Source organism: Leptosomus discolor, chromosome 5, assembly GCF_034619465.1.
Source record: "Leptosomus discolor isolate bLepDis1 chromosome 5, bLepDis1.hap2, whole genome shotgun sequence".
In the NCBI taxonomy this organism is placed as follows: domain Eukaryota; kingdom Metazoa; phylum Chordata; class Aves; order Leptosomiformes; family Leptosomidae; genus Leptosomus; species Leptosomus discolor.
In genome coordinates, this window is record NC_141395.1 from 2,658,253 (window position 1) to 2,678,599 (window position 20,347).

At 45.2% G+C, this 20,347-nt stretch overlaps 1 protein-coding gene across 1 annotated transcript; it reads left to right on the forward strand.

Moving 5' to 3' along the window:
- Positions 1–754: 754 nt before the first annotated feature.
- Positions 755–12,778, forward strand: MMADHC (metabolism of cobalamin associated D). The gene is made up of 8 exons (XM_086465727.1): positions 755–772; positions 1,015–1,066; positions 3,636–3,780; positions 4,034–4,251; positions 6,700–6,805; positions 8,025–8,155; positions 10,728–10,814; positions 12,100–12,778. Exons 2-8 carry the CDS (start codon positions 1,058–1,060, stop codon positions 12,292–12,294), a joined length of 891 nt encoding a protein of 296 aa, XP_086321853.1. The 5' UTR covers positions 755–772; positions 1,015–1,057; the 3' UTR covers positions 12,295–12,778.
- The last annotated feature ends 7,569 nt before the right edge of the window (positions 12,779–20,347 follow it).

Genomic DNA, 20,347 nt, shown 5'->3' on the forward strand with positions numbered 1-20,347 from the left:
AGAAAGGGTGGAAAACCGAAGCCTTTCCATAACGAAGGGGAAAAAAAGAGAGAGAAAGAAAGAAAAAAAGTGCCTTTGGTTCATTGAAGGAAGGGTTTTATTCATATTTTGTAAAACAGTTATTTGAGGAAACGACACACCGCCCTGAAGGAGCAGGTCTGTCAGCAGAGGTGGCCTTTACGCTCCCCGTTCTCACGGACCTTCCAGGAAATCCCGGGACCCAGCGGCTCTCCCGGGGCTGAGCAGCTCCCCCTGCATCTCCCTCAATAACCCCCCGCCCCCTCCCTCTTTCCTTCATTTCCCACTTCGCTGTATTCCCCGGCCCCGGAAAGCCCCAGGCGAGGGCGGGTACCGGCAGCCCGGCTGGCGTTCCGTGACTGACTCCTGGCGCACCCCACGGGTACTGCAGCCGCCGGTGACACCCGCTGCTGCCACCACGACCCCGAGGAGCCCCCGCAGGGGCCCCCATGGGCGCCAAGACAAGGAGAAACCCCAGCCCCGGGGGCTGCGGCCCGCCCGCCCCCTCCCCGCACCGCCCGGCGGCCGCGGCCGGGCCCCGGCCTCTCCCTTCCGGCCCTTCCCACCGCCCCATCCTCGGCCCGAAGCAATCGACCGCCGAACGACTCGCCCCGCCTCGTCTCGGTCCGCGCGCTAATCGAGGTGTCGGTGGATCGGCTCGCTCGGCTTGGGGACGGGCCGGGGCGGGCGCGCGTCGCGAGGTGCGCCGGTAGGCGGGGTGGGGAGGGCGGCGGGCGCCATTTTGCAGGAAGAGGTGAGGGGCGCGGGGGTTCCGCCGTCTCCGGTGTTGCCTCAGGGGCGACCCCGCTGGGCTTCCCTCTCCCTGAGCCCGTCGGCCGCCGCTGCCAGCTGGGCCTGCAACGAGCGGGCGGCGCCGCGGGGCTTTGTGGGGCCGTTGTCGGGGCTGGGGGGCGGCCGTGAGGGGGTGGGCAGGAGGAGAGGCCGCTCTGAGGCCGGGCGGTGCTTCGGAGGCCAGTGCGTTCGCTTCTCTTCCAGGGGCAGCCGGGCCTTTAGGCGAGAGGGAGCCCAACCGTCTGCCATGGCCAGTGTGAGTAACGCGGATCCCCGCCTCCCCGGCCGTAGCGCCGCCGCGGCCGCCGCCGGCCCGCGGGACGGGGGGGGGGGGGGGGGGGGAGCTGTGAGCCCGTCCCTGCGCCTCGTCCCGCTGGGAAGGCGAACCGGCGCGGCCGCAGGGAGTCAGCAGCGCTTCTCCGTGTTGTGCGGGACGCTTGCGGTTTGTTTCCGCTTTAAAGCTGTCCTTAAGTCACTGTGCTTGCGGGGGATTCGTTGGTAAAAGTCTGAGTTACACCAAGGTACATTTTTATTAGAAAGCTGTCCTGCCAGCTAAGGTTTTGCTAGCTGTGGGTATCGTGGTAATAATCGAATTGAGGATTAAGCAGGCTCTGTTTTGTTGAGTTTTTTTAAATGCCATGAATTAAGATGAAATACTCGGGTTCACCAGCGTGCTTTCAGGCTGAATAACGAAACGTGCTTTTTTGATTTAGCCTTGCCGCAAAGACATGAATAATTTAATGATTTCAGCGGTGTTTTTTCGCTTGTGTAATGCTAGCTCTGTAAATATTTGCATAAGTGAGCTCAGTCAACATATCTGTAATTAACGCTAACATCTCCATGTTAAGTGATCCTGATTATAGGAAAAAGACCTGCTTTTCTTGTAATTACGTGTCTGCTGTAATTGTTTACATCTGTTTTCTCTGTAATATAGTTATGTGAAAATTAATTTCAACAGTGCTTTTACATAGTAGAGGAAAAAAGGTTCAGTTGGAATTGGCAGATGTTTGCTGTTCTTACAGGAACCTTTTAAGCCTCGTGGTGTTTCAGAACTAGACAGCTCAAGGCCTTACCTGTAAATACAGGATTTAAGTCAGAAAATCAAACATGCCTTTATGCATTTGAGGCTTCATGATGCCGGTAGGACTTATTGGACGTTGTATGTTTGTGTAGAGGTGGTATGTAAGAACCTGATACTTACTGATTTAGGTCCTGATACTTAAAATAGAGTTTTTGTCTTAAACATACAAATAATACCATTTTCTCATTTTTTTGGGGAGTAACCTTGTTGCATACGTATTTAGCACACATGCAGAAACTTTGATAGAATCAAGAATACAGCACTTAAGGAAAATCCCTGTGTGTTAGTTTCTGGAAAGAATTACTTTCCCTCACCTGGAAAATAAAGTTTTACAAAACACACATGCTGTGGCAGGTGGGATTTATATTTTCCAGTAACGCATGCTTTTGTGCAACTGTAGTTAAGAGTATTAGTAGTTTTGTGGTGGAGTTTAGTCTGTATTTTTTTTTTTAAATTCATTCTAACTCTACATTTTGAGTGTTTGACTGGTTATTTTTCATGTTATGCGTGTGTAAATGCACCATGAAAGCTGTCAATCTATTTTTAAAGTATAAAAAATAGGTCCGATTTTTCAGTTTAATTGCATCACCTGGATATTTCTTCATTAAAAAAAAAAAAGAAAAAACAGCACAAAAGCCACAGTAACAGTTGCTCGCGTTGCTAGTTGAGATTCTGCCATTGGGCCTCAGAGTTAATCCTCGTGGTGAGGAGCTGTTAGCTCCTGGAGCCCTGTTGCTGAGGCTGTTGGCATGCTCAGGGGGATGGCGTTGCATCACCTTCTGTTTACTGTGAGGCTGAATTGGTTTCTGATGGAATTACCTTCAGCACCTGGGAGTTAACGTTGACAGCACAACTCCGTGGCCTGAAGCAGATTTTTCTGGTGTATTCCAAGACCATGGAATTCATAAAACTTGTATGGCTTATTGGCATTTGGACCACCACGCTGGTCTGTTTGCAGTAACTCTTGTTTGTAAACACATGAACCACGGAGTTTGCAAATCCAAGTCACACCGGCTGCCCTCACGGAGGTTGTGCACATGTGAAGTGTGATTTGAGAGCAGAAGAAAGAAGCCAAAATGACCGTCCCTACCTGTTTTGGTGCACATATCTGCTGGCGTAGTTCAGAGCTGGTGGTGTGTCTCCTTTGCTGGTGAAGAAATGCATGTAAGCACACGTGTACGCGTGGTTCTAGGTGCCAGCTGCAAGCTGCATCGGGAGTGAAGCAGTCTTGTGTCTCCCTCGGGTCTTTTCAGCAGTGGGAATGTCGGCTGGCTGACGTTTGTGCTGGCCTTCAGTGCAGAGGTCTGGGATACCAGTGTTCATTAACACTGGTTCTAGGTATTCCTGCTAATCAGTCTTGTGGTTGGATTGTGGCACGCACGGGAACAATGACATGCATGGCAATAGTCACGGAAACAGTCCTCATCCATACCTTGGTTTAGTTTGTGGCGTTTCAGCTATTTAAACTTTTCAGAGTCTTTTCCTCACACGAGAAGGCCTTTCAGTAAGTGCTTTCGAGGCTTTGCCTTTACTTAGAATACTATTGCTAGTAAAATATAAAAGTAGTAATAAAATACTTTCGAAACCTGATTTTACAGAAACACAGTTGATCATAATTAAAATTGTAATTTAATTATCGAGTGAGGATTTCTCTTGTGATCCGCAGAGCTGTACTTTAAGTGAAATACTAAACTAATATTTTTGCTAGCGGTATGTAATGCTTACTTTGTTTTTGTCTTCTCAGGTGCTCTGTAACAGAGCAAGACTGGTCACCTACCTACCAGGGTTTTATTCCTTAGTCAAAAGAGTTGTAAATCCCAAGGCTTTTTCTACAGCAGGTTCCTCTGGCTCAGATGAGCCTCATGTTGCTGCTACACCTCCAGATTTATGTAAGAAAAAGCAAATTCATTTTCTTTGAATTCGTGTGCTATCAAAGCTTTGCACCCCCTATAAATTTGGGGGTTCTGAAGTGTGCTTATGGCAGGGCCCCAACTCTTCTGTGTGCATTGTGGTTACTTTGGTTGTATGTGATTGTGGTCACATACAGAAATTTGTATGGGGGAAGGCTTTTTCTTTTTTTTTTTTTTTTTCTTTCCTTTCTCTTTAGATGTGATGACTAAAGCAAGGCCTTGATTTTTGCAGGTCCAAGAACCGTATGGCCAGATGAAGTAATGGGTCCATTTGGTCCTCAGGACCAGAGATTCCAGTTGCCTGGTAATATTGGTTTTGACTGTCACCTAAATGGCACCGCTTCTCAGAAGAAAAGTGAAGTTTCAAAAAACCTCCCTGATATATTAGCAGAGCCTTCAGCGAGTGAAAGGCATGAATTTGTAATGGCACAGTACATAAACGAATTTCAGGTAAGACAGGGATTTTTCTATGTGAAATGGATAGTTAAGAAAACATAACTAATCTCTCTTCCTCCCAAAAAAAACTTATTGGTGATTTTCTCTGGATGGTTTTGAAAGATGAACTTCAGCTGGGGTAGGCAAGAGACTACATAAAACCTAGCTGAAGTTTTTTCTTTTAGGAGAAAGAAGTATTTCAGGGTGTGGTTTGTTGTGTTGGTTTTTTTTTTTGACTAAGCAGCACTTAGTGGAATAGCATTTTAGTAGTGACTTAATTTTATGGATATGGGAAAAGAAAACTTCAGTTTCAAAACTTACTGTTTACCGAGTCTCACCACCAGTTACCAAATGGTAGTTTCTTCAGTATTTCATTTAATGGATCTGGACTTAGGTAGTTTGGACAGTGTTTAGATGCAACTGCTTAGTTCTGACAAGCGTTGAGTTCACACAGGAGAAGCAGATGAATGTCCCTGAGCCTCAGGGACTGCGCTTTGCTGATGGCAGAGCTTGCAGCGAGTCAGATGAGTTACTGACAATAGGCCACTCGGCAATTGCCGGCGTGATCACAGCATTTCCACAACTGTTAGGTGCTGCTGGCTCAGCTTTCCAGGCTCTCGGCGTTTGTGACGTGCCCAGACTTTGGAAGTCAACTAGCAAACCTCCATTGTAAAAATGCCGTATGGTGGGTTTTTGTAAATGTAGGGTTCTATTCCAAAGTGTTCAGAAAACATAAGCTTCTGGTGAGCTCCCCAGATTCTGTTTTCAGCTTGTGTGCATCATAGTTTGTGCTGAAAGCCCAACAGAAAATTCTAGTCTTTGGTTTTAGTGCCAGCCAGGTGCACTGAATGCATGTCTGCTTTCTAGTGAGGTTACTGGTGTAAGAAAATGCCCAGTGCAACTGTTGCTGTCCGAAATGGGGATGGAGAAACTGGAAAGAGCAGAGGCAGGTTTTGCAACTGCGATTCAGGAAGCGGTCAACAAGAGTCAGCTCCGCTTCCTACCGGTGGTGTTTAGGTCAGCAGCAGCATTTAGCTAACAAAAATGCTGAACTACTCACCTTAGGAGAGGACCCGATGGGATCAGCTGAATACAGGAACCTCCCGTAGGCTGCTGCAGCCAGCAGGGGAGAAGCTCAGCGCTGCTGAAGCTCCTGCAGCAGCCCTTGAACCAGGCAGAGAAACATCAAGGCTGCTCTGAGCTCTCTGTGTACCCGAGGTTGATGTATTGGTTTTATCTGAGCGGAGTAAATGGCCCTGCCAGCCTATCGAGGTCAGCCAGTGGTGTGGATCTTTGGGAAGTGGCCATAGTCTGTGGATGGTCGCGTGCCCAGCGAGCGTACGGACCATGCAAGCGGTGTTCAGGCAGGTAGAGTGGGAGTAGTGTGCAAGAAATCACGATGAACTGCCACTCTTGGGAAGGGAAGCATCCTGGAGTTAGGGAGAAAAGAAGGGGTTTACCAGCATAATGGCGTGGCTCGTGGACTTAAGGTACCAACCGATCTGTGCCGGGGACTTTGCCATCGCGATGCAAGGTACCTGTGGGAACTGCAGGGACTGTCTGTTGGTGTGTTTGTTTTCTGATGGTTTGGTTCTGGGTTTTTCCCTGGTGATGGGTAAGTTCTAGAACAAAAACACCAGGCGCGCTGTTTTAGGTAATAGTTTTCTCTAGGGAGAACTTTGAGGTGCAGACGGGTGTTAGGTAGGACTTAGTGTACTACTCAACGTTGTAATAGCAGCCTTAGAGAAACTTGCTGAAATTCCTTGTAAACTATGGTGTAGTTAGAGCTAGAAAACCTGTATTAAGGCATTCTATGCCTGTTGCATAACAATTGCTATCCTAAAGGAGGCAGCTGTTTGTCACTACCTTCTCGAGGGTATGTTATCTGTCCTAACTTACAGGTGCTTCGTTTGTAATGTACCCACAAGAATTTGTTTGGGTTTTTAGTCGTGAGTTTTTTATTTAGAAATTATGGAACTAAAAAAACCTGTGAAGATTAAAAATGGTATCGTTGAAAACTGTTCTGCTTTTCAAGCTACCACAGCTATAGCTGAAAATACTGATAGTTCAGTGCTCTAGAACTTTACCTGAGCCAGAATAAAACTTTATTTTAATGTGTGTATATGTGAAATCTGTTGCTGTTGTATTGAATCCTTAAGGCCGTTGTTTCAGAAGGATTTAAAAAAAAATGTCTGTATTGGTTAAGGCTTTGAGAGAATACAGTTTCAGTAAGACATAAACCTTGAAATTTCTACATAGGTTTAATAGGTGATACCTACATCTGTTCCACTTTTCTAATATTTGAAAAATTTTAAGTCTCATTGCAAATGATCTTTCTGCGAAACGGCTTGAGTGTGTCAGTGGACATTTAATCACAAGAACATAGTCTGGTGTACAACGTTATTCCTGTTACGTATTAACGCACGAGAAAGTTACAGTTTTCTTTTTTCTTTTTTTTCTCAGGGTGCTGACATTCCACAGAAACAGCAGATCAATAACGCTGAAACTTACTTTGAAAACGCCAAGGTAGAATGTGCAGTACAAGCTTGTCCTGAACTGTTACGAAAAGGTATATTTTCACTTTCATTGACAGCTAAGAAATTATAGCTTTTAAAACATAAACATATGTAAGTAAACGCTCTGATACCACAGAATGTGTGGAAGACGAGGGTAATCCAGAGTTAATGTTTTACGAAAGAAAAATGCACACTATAAAATGAAAGCTGAAACTTTGCTGTTGACAATACTCAGTATTTCATATAAAATTCAATGCTGCTTAAATTCAAGATCAGCTGGGGCGGGGAGTAGCTTTCAGCTGCTTCTCCAGTGTCAGGTGGATTCTGGAGCTAATTCACTCTCCTAAAACCAGTTTGTGGTGAAAGCAAATCTTTTGGCATTGCTTCTCAGTAAAACAGCAAATTGAAATTATGAAACTTCTGAAAGCATTGGTGTTGTGTCTGTCTATAATTTGTTCAAGAAGGAAATGATTGAAATTAAATTGGAATAAAACCTTCTAATTTTAAAAGTGATATACTGAAAGAGAGAAGTGACTGAAACCTAGCTGGAATCTTGGTCTAGCTGCTGAAGCCAGCAGACTTTTCAGAGACTAGGAAAGGTTGAACCTTTGGACTTTCCGTTCTGGAAGGTGCTTTTTTTTCCCTCCCCCACTGAAAACAAGGCTCCATGAAGCCTAATCGTGGCTTTGCTGCTTCGCGTGTGTTCCTGCTTGTGGTCCAACAGCTGATGTAGAGAAAGAACCATGATGGATTTGGACCTGTTGTGCTCTGGGGGAAGAACTGTCACAGCTCGTGTCGATAGTGCGCTACTGATACGGAATCTCCTGAAAGACTGAATGTAGGAATTTGGTGTGTAACGTGGCTTAGCCAGTTCTCATGTTTGTAGGGAGCTGTGGTGGTGTTCGGTTCAAAATACTAAAATATTACTATTGGGTTTGCATCTCTGCGAAGAAAACCGTTTGTTTGCACATTCTGAAGTGTAGTAGTGGGGCTTTTATCATCTTTCAATTAAACAGGAGGTCTTGAACTAGCAAACTCCACTCCCTGAGTTGCTTGTGACAGGACTTCACTGAGGTGCGTTGGTTTCCACATAAGCAACGTCAGCATTTCAGACCAGCATGCTCTCTGCTGGATCTGAACACACACGTATCTTGGATTTAAATGAAAGGAAGGCTCTAAAGTAGGGCCAGTAATTTGTCTAGAATTGAAAAATTGTGAGTAAAATGTGAGAGCAAGCCATAACGTGCTGGTTTCACCTTTTTTTTTTTTTAGACTTCGAGTCAATGTTTCCAGAGGTGAGTGCCAGCCGTTTAACAGTACTGACTGTCACCCAGAAGACTAAAAATGATATGACTGCGTGGAGTCAAGAAGTGGAGGATGAGAGAGAAATGCTGTTAGAAAATGTAAGTAGCTGAGGTTAGCATGGGCTTAGTTTTGTTTGTAGGTGAATCTGTTGTGAATCATGCGTTTTGGTCAATTTCTGGTTCTGGTAGTAATTACTGTATTACTTTTTAGAGCTTTTTTGAGCTAATCCTATGTTCTCTTACTGATAAAATGGAGGTAAGTTTTTCCAGTATTGTAGCTTTTTGACTGCTCTACATGAAATGTCTCTCAGAACTATTCAATTCTGTATCGTGGGGTGAGTCAAAAGTGTGCTGAAATGTTTTATTAATTTACTGTAGCATTTTACAAGATCCTTGGTTGTTTTCCTGTTGCAGTTAAAGGGCAGCAACTATTTTTCTCACCTTATTTCAGCCTTGGTACAACGCATTTTGTACAATTTCACTGCTCTCTCTGTTCTTCTGTGACCCAATTGAGATTCCAGTACAGAGTCTGTCGATGAGAGCGTTCTTACACATAAAAAAAGTGGTTACTCTGGGTTTTTTTTTCCTATTCTGATAATGGGTGTCGTTAATGCTTTCAGCCTGGGCATCAGTTATATTTATTACATCTTAACCTCATGAACTTTGTCGTCTTGTTCTGTTGCCACTAGAGGTCTCCCTGAAAATCGCTTTTATTTCACGTTCTTCAGACTTTTTGGTGTGTACTCCAGCAGGTGTCGGTGTTCACCACCGCTGTAGTTCTTTTCTTAGCCCCTCAAACCACACCTTTTCTATGTATTATTAGATATAATTTTTCTAAAACTAGTAAAATTCATCCTGTGGGGTTTTCATCTGTACAGTGAGGGTGATATTTATGTTTGAAAATAGCCTGGTAATGTCCTCTTCAGTCCTGTAAATTGCAAACATGGCCTGTATAAAGCCGTGTAAGGGTGACCACAAAACAGGAAGAAGCAGTCTGACGGATCAACATAAAGATTACACACAAATTAAAATTCCCTTCATTTTAGTGTGTTCTTCTCTTTGAATTATTTATGGTCTGTTGGTCTTTGGCATTGTAATCTGGTCTAATTATATGTTAATTGGCATCTTTCTTCCTTGTGCACCTCCCTGTCAAGTCTAATATAGTCAGTGTAGGGGTGTTAGGATGTTGGATGTAACCTCCCAGCCGAAAGGTTACTAACAGCAAATTCACAAGAAAATGGTCTGTCTGTTTGCTTCATAGGTGGTTAGAAGTAGCCTTAAAAGTACTGATTTCACGTGAGAGACTTGTACTAAGGTAATGAGGCTCTGTACCCCCAAATCTAAATGTTTACAGTAGTGAACCTCAAGTGTTCATGACCTTGCTCTGCATGATTGCTGAGGGGTTCTTGCAACACTGGGTCGAAAGATGTACTGTATCAGAAATGTAGTGCCTAAAATGCTGTCTTTGGATGGATATTTGTGACTTATATTTGTGACTTGATCTGCAGTGGAAACGTAGTTAATATCAGAGCCATCCAACCTCAAAATACAGAACAGCTTACTGTAACGGATAAACTTCCCTAATTTTGGACCATTACAGGCCTGAAGCTGAGTAACTACAATAATATTTCTATGGGTTTGAAACCTTGAGCTGCTAAGGGCACTAATTACAGAGAACAACCCAATTTTTGTAACTGAAAGTAAATAAAGTATTATATTTATTCTGAAGTTAGAAATATTTTTTTTCATGGGATTAGGGAATTTCTTTCACGTTTTGAGGAAGCTTTGTGAATTCTATTTGTGATTTGCTCTAGCTCAGCGTATCCAGCTGTTTAGATCCTTTAAGCTCTTCCAAGAGGGGAAGGTTTTGGTGATGTGGTACAGAACAGGGAACTTCTTGGCATGTCGCTTAATTGAAAATATACAATTTTCAGGAACGTCAGCTGGTGTCCTCCAGTGTAATTGAAACACGACCTACAACTTTGACAATCAAATAGTGGGAGAGTTTAAAATCATCATTCATCCTGACCCCCAATTAATTACAAAAAGAGAAATGGTGTAGATTTGTGTAAAAGTCAAGTGCTTATGGAACTGTTTGCTGTCATGATGCGAAACTAAAACGTTCTTTAAAATCACTTGTGGTTAAACACTTGTAGTGCAGGAAGAAGTACATGATGCTGTCCTGTTGGCTGAGATAAGACCTTACAGCAAAAGTGTTTTTCTTGTATTTATAAAAATATATTGAATGCTACATTTAGTGTCAAATTTGTGGAGTTTAGGTGAGATCTGTAAACTCATGGGAATAACACAGAAATACCTGAAGTAATGGTTGACTTCTTAAAGAGGAGAACAGGTATGATTGCAATCTGCATGAATAATCAAAGCAATTGCATTATTCCTTGTACAAGCTGTTAATCCATTACTGACCGGCACAAGGAACATTTTTAAATCTCATATGATTAGAGTAGCCTAATGTATGCCCTTAATTCTAATCCTCTTAATATTATTAATATTTTTATTGAAAGTGTGCTGAATTTCTCATTTATTAGTAGAGGCCAAAAGAAATCTGTGCTTGTCCGTTTTCAGGATGTTTTATACGTGTTCTGATGTGTGTGTATGTATGTAACAAAACTCGCATTCAGTATTCTTCCTTCCTTTTATTTTCTTCAAGTTCATTAATGGTGCCAAGGAAATCTGCTATGCAATTTGTTCTGAAGGCTATTGGGCTGACTTCATCGATCCATCCTCAGGACTGGCAGTAAGTTCTGGGCTGGGTGGAAGGCACAGCACGCACCGCTATGCCCTCACTAGCAGTGGTTTTTGTGTTCCCTATGGGTCAAACCCAACTTTTTCATATGGCCCAAAAGCTGTTATCGTAGGATAATTCCTTTCATAAATTCCTGAGCCAGTTCCTGTCCTGTGTCAGCTGTAGTTGCCCTTGGCACTTCGGAGAAGGTTGTTCCTCCATGAAGGTGGATTTTAGATAACTGTGGAAGTTTTATGCCCAAAAGCTCTTGGTCACTGGGAGGGAATAACTAGCCCATTGCACAGGGTCCTGACACCTCTTTGTGTAGATGGAGGGGATTAAAAAGTCTCCTTGCACTAGTTAGAAATACCTTTGTTATGTAGAACAAATGAGTAGCTTGTTCCTGTTAAACAGCGTTGGCATTCGTTAGGAGATTACACCCGTTCTCTGGAGGAGCTGACAGTTTCTTACCAAGACATCTGTAAAACATAGTCTTAAAACTTAGAAAGGAGAATTGAGGAAGCTTCTACCAAAACATGAGCATATGTATTTTTGTCTGAGAACTGTTGAAACCATATCATGGTTGAACATAATCATGGCAAAGCTCAGTTTAGTGGCTTTTTATTTAAAAACACTAGGAAAGGCCGTGATTTATTGTGTCGACAGAGGCAAATAGGTTTAATGGGGGATAAAGTGGACAGGCGGATGAAGGTGTGCATGGTGCTTGAAAGCTACCCAGAAATTCTGTGCATTTAAAGAATAGTTATGCACTGATGCAGGTCAGGTTCATTCTTCAGGCTCCAGTTCAGCAGTGACATCCTTACTGATAACCTGTTCTTCAGGAGCAGGCTTTTGGTCAGAAGGTAAAGCAACTGAAGTACCTGTTTCCAATTCAAGCACATTTTTGCTCTTCAAAGCACCTTGCTTTACAGGGGGCTCCTGGAGAAGGTACATGTCTTATTTTTGCTATTTCATGGAAGGGTTCTGTCCTTAATGCCTGTACAAGTAGAAGAACCTTTCCGAAGCACTCGAGGGTTGTTTTGTGTGTGTGATGGATTGGACGTGCAAGCACACTGATACGCCTCCAGAATCTTTAAATATGGGGTACCAGTATAACCAGAGGTACTCTGCTTCCTTTCCTGGGCAGATGTCGTGGATAAAACTGTGCATAAAACTTTCTCCCCCAGATGTAACTAGTACTTCTGGGCTTAGGTTTTGTTTTGAAAAGGGGGAGTTCTGATGTTTTAAACGCTCTTGGCAATGTTCACCTGAAAAAATTCTCTCTTTTTCCACCTAGTTTTTTGGACCTTACACAAACAACACTCTGTTTGAAACAGATGAACGCTACCGCCACTTGGGGTTTTCCGTCGATGATCTTGGCTGCTGCAAAGTTATTCGTCACAACATCTGGGGTACTCACGTGGTGGTAGGAAGCATCTTCACTAACGCTGAACCGGACAGCCCCATCATGAGAAAACTAAGTGGAAACTAGCAGTCCTCAGGTTTCACAAGTCCTCACGACCCTTGCGTTCTTTTACTTGATGATTCTCTCTAAACGTTGTCAGGAAATGTCACGCTTTGAAGTATTCTTGGATAATAAAGTAGCTGTTATTTATTTTAGTCTTTGTGAATACATGTTCACCACATGTGACTTGGAACATGAATTGACGACGTTCAAACAGATACCTTTATGTGCCATTTGAGTTTTAAGCTGTGAGTTTCCTTCATCTTGAATGAGTTTAAACGTACATGTACATAGTTATCTGCGTATCCTTTTTTTAAAAGTGGCTTACAGGCCACACTTCTTAACCATTTTGTCTTTCAGTGTCCAACAAGTCCATGCTCTTAGCATTATAAAGCCGGGTGCCACTGAAGCTTGTATGAATTTTGCTGCTTAGTAGAATGGCAAAAAAGTGGAATAAGGAATAACATTGTTCTCCCAGAATACAGAACTTAATAAAAACTGCAGAAGTTAATGCTGGAGTAATCACTCGTTGGCTGTTCCAAAATGAGAATAATAAGAGCAGCTTTCAGTGGTCTCTGAGTGCAAGAAGTACTTCAGTAGGGAAGCGTTCACTTGACTGCTACATCCAGAGACTCAGTAAAATTATTCTAGAAACAGTCATCTCAAATGTTTTTTTTTGGCTTCCCATTGCTTGCAATTTTATTTTTCTCAGTGTTAGCTAATTATATTTAACTGGTTTATGTATGTAAATGTAATATAAAGTTGCTTTTGTAACTTTTAGGTCATTAAATACATTGAGGGCCGGAATAATAGGGCGATGCTTGGGTATCATGATTGCTTTCCTGTACTTGGATGCAATTTAGACTTACCTCTGGAATTTTGGAATGCCTGTGCAAAGAGCAATTATGATCAATTACTGCAATTATGATCAATTATAAAAATATTTCAACAGGAAGGTTTCAGTAAACTACTCAGTCTCTTCAGGTATCCTAAAAACAATCGGGTCAATTGAAGTTACCGGAGGAGGAACATGAGGAAAATTCAAGGCAGCTGAAATACCCGAACCATCAGCTGCCTCCCTACAGTGAGGAGGTAACAAGCCAGATTTTAATCTCATGGCAGCCGATTATCGGGGCCGTTTGTTAATACCCCCTGCAGTAGCTGTGCCAGTCCGTGCGACAATGGGAATCCTTCAGTCGTGACCAGAACGTCGTGCAGCTCCTGGCTGGATAACGGCCGCACAAGGCGATGATCCGAGAGGTTTGGCTTCCTTTCGGCTAGCTAGGGATTTTAATCATTGTGTATTTTTCCAGTGTTAATTAACAGTTATGGATTTAAAACTTGCTTTATATTTGCATAATACTTCTGTTCCCTACTCGGGGTCTAAGCCAGTTGCCACCAAAGTCTTTTTGTTGGCTTTAGTGGGTTTAGAACCGGATCCTTTACCAAGTGCCTGTACCTGTCCTTGTTAATGATTGCTGCAAGCCCACGACTTTGCTGGGTCACGGAGGTGGAAGTGAGGAAGACTCTCCACGGGAGAAGTGAGTGCTGCCTGCTCTAGACTCACTCGCTAAGCCAGCAGCTCAGGGTTATCCTGCTCACCCACCGTCGCTGTCATCACCGTTGGCTCTCGCCTGGGCACATCCCAAGGTGGAAGTGCTATGGCTGTTGGGGCAGGAGTTGGTTCTTGCTGTGTCGTGGACTTTGTGCCGTATTTCCAGAGCCCAAGTTCTTGACCTCTGCTTTACTATCCAAGAAAGCTGTATTACTTCAGAGTCTTCTATTGATATTTTTTTTCCTCATTCTCGTTAAGAGGATTAAAAAAGCTTGAGAAGCTACAACGTGTCTTGTCTGTTTGCAAAATACAGCTGTTTTCCAGAACACATTCGCTCATTTGATGAAAGAGGGTTGGTCTCTCTCTCTGGATGGTAGAGTACCGTGTTGTGGGTTCTGTGAAGTTGTTCACTTACATTTTGACTATCCTGAAGACTCTTGATGCTCTCTGTTCTTCAGGTGGCTTTGCTGTACTTGTGGGAGCTGTCAGGCAGCTATTCAAATTAAGCTTGGGATGCTAGTTTTTGAGTTTGTGTTCCGTAAAGGGCCTTTACAGTGGCTTTTCAAATGGCTTCAAGCCGAGGCAAAAATCTCCCTGGAGAGCGTGGGAGTTCCAGGGCAGAATTTGAGGGGCAGTATGATTTCCTGGTGCTTTTCTAAACAAAATTTTCTCAAAAGAGGCTAGAACAGTTCCCTCGCCTCAGAAGAGCGATGCTGTGCATTAGTTCACTTGCTACTGTGAAATAAAAGTTCTTGAGTACAGTGTGATTGACTGTACTTCTGATAATAAGAACCAAAACTTCCAGCGTTAGGAAATTCATTCCTTCCTAGAGTAAAGAGACAAACACGTGAGAAGAGCTGTTGTAGTGAGGTCACGTCTCTTTCCTTAGCAGAGCTGACCGCTCTGGGGGAAGTACTGGTTTTCTTAATCCAGAGAGGCTATTTCTAAAAGTCATTATTACCAAATATACCAGAATTTATTATTTTTGTGACAAACTCCGCAAAAACTGTATTTAAAGTGGTGGTGCTGGGCAGCCCTGTCTGAAGGACCTTTGCAAGCACATCAGTGTACGTGGAGAACGTACTTCGGGTGATGCAAGTCTAGAAGTTAGTTGTAGTCAAAAGGCTAAAGAAATGTCTCATCATTTCAGTGCCCTAAGATGGGAGATAAAAGTCTTTCCACAGAATTCCTAGTGAAGGTGAGGAGAAAAATTCCAGAGTTGCCTTTTCCTCAATTAAAATACCTTAGTACTAATCTTACACAAGCTGTTACCCTGGTGAAGTTCCACACTGACATAGTCTGCTGAGTAGCTGGTAGCATCACTGCTAAGTAGTGGCGAGAGGATTTTGAGTTACAAAACTAAGTTTGAAACCAGGCTTAAAGGGATAAATACGCAGAGCGAGATACTGAGAGAAATGGGCAGCTCACGGCTGGAAAGGGGTGTTCGCCTGCCCTGTGGAAGACAAAAGCCCTCGCTGCGTGTCTGAGCTCGGTGGAATGGGATGACGTTGCTTTGTTGGTTGGATCAGTACAGGGAAATAATTACCTTGAGGTCTTTGGTGCGGTGATTGGGGTCTTTCCACCTGAAGCCTCCTAAAGCTTTTACTCAGACACTGGTGGAAATGTCGAAGTAGTGAGTATTAAGACCTTTCCATTTTCAGTAAGTGGAAAGCTTCCCTGGCGTTTGGTGTCGTGACTGTTCATGGGAAAGCTGTGCTACAGTGAGAGCTAATTGTAAGAGCTGGGCTGTTACCTAATTAACCCACGTAACAACACGAGATGGCTGTGGTGGGTAGGACCGGGTAGAGGGTTGTGTGTGGAGGAGCCTATTCCACATCTGCTCGACCACGTTGGTTCAGTTCAGTGAGTTCATTGATTTATTTATGATAAGTGAAATGTAATAGTGAAATCACTGTACGACTTGCCCCACGCTCAATCCTTCTAAAGCCTCTTTTTTTATGAAGTCACATCTTTTTTCACTCGTCATCCTCAAAACCATCACGCAAACTTACCTTCCCTGTGCGTACACTTACAGAGAAGAGGGAAGACAAGCCGGGTGGTCAAATGGCTCCTGTTTATGAGAGCATCAGTCGTGAAGAACCCTGTTCTCCTTCCAGCAGCAGCCACCTGGCTGGATAAAAGCTCTCAAAACGAGCCAGAGGGTCAACGCTGTCTCTTGGGGGAGAAGGCCCCTTATCTCGGACTGACATCTTGGCTGCAGGCTTGTGCCCTTCCTTGCTAAGGGCAGTGTCGTTCACCACCAGATACTCTGGTTCGTAAACCCTCACGGCTGTAACTTTAGAGAGCTCCACGTAGCTGCCCCGGAAAGGTGAGGCCGCAGGACACGAGCTGCCTTGTCACGGTAACCTGCGTGCAGCGCGGTCTGCGAGCTTGTCTTGCTCGAAAGGCTTCTGCCCCCTCAGGCTGGACTGATTGCTGAAATCTGGATATCTAATGGAAAACCCCATGAATTTGGAAGAACCGAGCCTGCGCTGCTGCTGAACCGATCTGCAATGAGTACAGCGTGGCAGTACAGGTTTTTACTCGGAGTGACTCGTGGGATCCAAGACATCAGAGCGCACTTGCCGTGGGGTTCCCCCCCCCCCCCGCCTCGCTGCACCCTTAGGCAGCAGCAGAGCAGCTCGCCGCGCAGTTTGCCCGCTGGACTGAAAGAAGCGTGAAAGCTGCTGGCTCGACACGCGTGTGGAATTGATCGTCGTGGGTGCACGGTCTGAAATGTCTGACAGGTCCGGGTGAGGAGGTTATTGTCGTCTCGTTGTGTTACGAGATACACAGCACGTGTATTTCTGAAATCACGTACTTCAGAAACGAGGTAACTTGTTAAACCGCAGTGTTACCGCTTAGTTCTGCCCGTGTGACCGTTTATATTAAACGAATTCTCTCCCTTGCTCTCGAGCTGGCCCTTCGTGGACACCGATCACAGCCCTTGCAGTTGGTAGCGAGCGAGCGGCAGAGGCGGAAGGCTGGCTGATGGAGAGCGAGCCGTATCTGTGAATTCACTGGTGAGGGCTGGAATGCCTCGCTTAATCCAAAGTGAAACATCCCGTGTTTGGATATTGGTACATATTTATTCTTCCACCAAAACAGGGCGTTTTCATGCAAAATTTGCCAACGTTTCTGCCTATTTTTTTTTCAGTTTTTCTTACAGAAAGCCAAAATCCATACGCAATTACCGATGTTCTCTCTGCATAGCTGTTTTTACCATGTATCATAGACTCACAGAACGGTTTGGGCTGGAAGGGACCTTAAAGACCACCCAGTTCCACCCCCCTGCCCTGGGCAGGGACACCTACCACCAGACCAGGTCGCTCCCAGCCCCATCCAGCCTGGCCTTGAGCCCTGCCAGGGAGGGGGCAGCCACAGCCTCTCTGGACGATATATACATGTCAGTAGTTATCTTTTTTTACTTATTCTGTCCCTATGAATATAAAAGTTGTGATCAGGAAAATGCTCTGGTTTAAGCTTTTAAACAGTGGAATTTGACACTGTTTTTTAGGACCCGCAGGGAAATCCATGGAAATTACCCAAAGTTGCGTTTTCGTAGCTCGCGTCTCCGTAGCCTTCGTGGCTCTTGACAAAGTCTGGCTGAGCAGACGCAGAGCACGAACGCTACCAGTATGCTTGAGTTCGCTCCCTGCTGTTGAAACCGAGGTACCCTCCTGCTATCGCAGAGCCCTGGTTAGATATTAGCTCGGGCTGACACTGGGACTGTAAATACACGAAATAGCGGAGCAGTGAATTATTTCCTAAGGAAGACAATCGGAAGGCCGTAGTGCTGCTGCTCGGGGACCGGCCTGTGTGTGCTTGAGGGCAAAAAAAAAGCCCCTTGTAGCATGTTCTCACACGCTGGCTGCGTTGTTTTGCCTCTTCGTGTCAATACTTCATTGTATGTAATTGTTCTAATTGGATGCAATTCTGAGTTGTTGGGGGTTTTGTAGCTTGAAAAAGCGTCGGATGGGAAGGCGCCGTGTACAGCGTGGTGTGCTGCGAAAGGGAACGTGATGGCTGGTCCAAAAAAGCGTCCTCTGTGCCATTGCCACGTCAGGAATGAGGTCAGTCAGAATTTCCAGCAGAGGAAACTAATTACAGATAAGATACTAATATAGAGTAAAAACTCCTACCCTTTATTTTAAGGGATTACCTTTCCTCTTCAAGCATAACTTCATATTTTAAGGGATTACCTTTCCTCTTCAAGCATAACTTCAGCAGAGCTGGGGTTTAATTGCAATTAAAGTGGTGAAGCACTGAAGTTTCCACCCTGCTATTGGCCAAAGAACTCCCATCAGCCTTCAAAACCTCAGCTACCCCTGGGCACTCATTGCTGCCACTGATAGGCCCTGGGTGCCTTTTTTTTTTTTGACTTTTTGGGGCAGTTGCCCGGCTGTTTTAAATCATTTCATTGAGGCCAACTCCACCTGCTCTAATTTCCACCAAATAGAGGTGCAGCTCATCGTGCTTTGACGCGCTGAGGAAGGTCAGACGTTGCCATGCGTGCTGTCTGTTCCACGCAGGTCGCTTGGAGCCCTTTGTGCCCGTGAGTTTTCGTGCAGGCTGGCACTTGCATAGGGGAACTTTTCCCTACATGTGGAAGTTGTCCACGAGCTACATGCCCGTATGCACACACGCGCCCGAGGCTCGCAGCAGCTGCTTGGTGACAACAATAGCGGCTTGTACCAGCTGCAAGAATAAGTTATGTGTTGGCTTTTTCGTAGGATCCTGCTCTGTTATAATTCTCTTTGTTTCCAGGGGAATAACGGCGTCTGACAGCCGCCTTTGTCGGGAGCAGGCCTTTGCCAGGGGACGCATGCAGCGTCGACGATACGTCCCGCTTAGGCCTGGTTTAGAGGTGCAAACGTTTATTTTTGCTGCGTGAGGGTTTTCTGTTGATATGCAGGGTTTGACCTTAGGGTGTGTACACCACCGTGGGCCTCACCCACCTGGCTGAGACCGAGTCCTTTGCTCGTGGTCGTGCCCTGAACGTTACGCTCGGACACAAAACCCAGTGAAGTTGTAGCAGGAGCACAGCGAAGCTGGAGTTGAGAGACACCAAACAAACCCCATTTTCCAGTTAAACAGAAAACCCCTTCCCTCGCCCGCTGGTTACAGGGGGGTAATCGGGGCTCGACGCGCTGCGGCTCGTTCCCCCCAGCCCTGCCTGGCTCATTCTGCAGCACGGCTCTTTCGCCGATCCCCGCCGCTTCGGAGAGGATTTGGTCAACGTTGGATCGCCTCGACGTGGGTCAGTTGTGTCTGTGAGATGCCCGCAGCCTTTTGGCTCTGAATACCGTGAAAATAATTTAAATTGCTGGGTGAGTACTTGGGTCTTGAGGCTGTGGAGACCCTATAAATGTTCTACAGGTTTTGGAGGGGCTTTTTTTGGGCTTGTGCTGGGGAGGGGTGGGGGGGGGAAGGCTCAGGCAAGGGGCAGTCCCGTGTGGTTGTAGGAATTCCTGCTTGGTTCGCAGGTGGCTGCAAACCTCCTGCTGCCTCTGAGCAGCCGCGTGAGGAAGGAGACCCAAGCCTGACATCTGATGCAGTCGTTGCTGAGAAGATGATGGGGTGACCCAGTAATTTACTAATTTGAGTCGAACTTAAACACCAGAGTGGAGCCGACGGCCTCAAGCTAAAGGTGGTTATGTAGTTACTTTCCAGGACTGCTTTGTTTCTTGGCAGGAGTTAGATATATTTCTCTTTTTGTTTTGTCCAGTGATCTCTGCTCCCTCTAAGGGAGAGTGTTGTGTGGCAAGTGTGGTTTGAGCCCAGAAGTGCAAAAAATGTCAAGAATATTGAAAAAGAGAGGTTGGTGATGAAGAGTGAGAGGTGCAGGAGCGAGGTACGTTTGTGTAGAGGTGTGGAAAAAGAAACTGGAGTGTGAGAGGAGAGGGCAGGATTGTTGCTGGCTTGGTACTTTGGAGTCAGAGAGAGGAAAGAGATCCGAAAAGTTCAGAATTTAGAGACAAAAGCATGGACAGTAACGTCAGTAATTCTTACAGGCCAGAGTCAGAGTAGGAACCAAAGGAAACCCAGGTATTTAACTCATCCTGTTATTTATGAAAGTCGCCCAGAGCAAGGCATGGCTTCCAGCTGGGGGAATTCCCTACAAATCAACATCCTCCTTGTTGTGCCCACAGAGTTCGAGTGATGGGACCCCCTGTTCCTGCCCCTTCTCCTCCTGCTGCCCCTCTAATCCCCACCGTCCACACAAAACGTGACCGTGTCCTTCCTAAAACCGCTCAGCAGAGTGCTGCTCGTGCAGGCGTCACTTCCAGCATCTTGTCCCTTCCCGAGGGGACACGTCCCATTTAGTGACCCAAATGTTCCACAGAAACAGAAACCAAGGCGGGGGCTGGCCCGCGGCACGTGGGGTTGGATCTCTGCAGCCCCCCAAGGCCACTGCTCTTCCAGCTGATCTCATTGAAGGTGTGAGTGCCACACACCTTTTGCCAGCTTTCTTTTTCCCCTCTTTTTTCCCCTCTTTTTTTCCCCTCTTTTTTTCCCCTCTTT

Excerpts from the sequence above, each read along its gene's own strand:
- MMADHC (XM_086465727.1), top strand. Across the intron at positions 3,781-4,033 it reads TGCTACACCTCCAGATTTAT|GTCCAAGAACCGTATGGCCA; the intron begins GTAAGAAAAAGC and ends TGATTTTTGCAG. Across the intron at positions 4,252-6,699 it reads AGTACATAAACGAATTTCAG|GGTGCTGACATTCCACAGAA; the intron begins GTAAGACAGGGA and ends TTTTTTTCTCAG.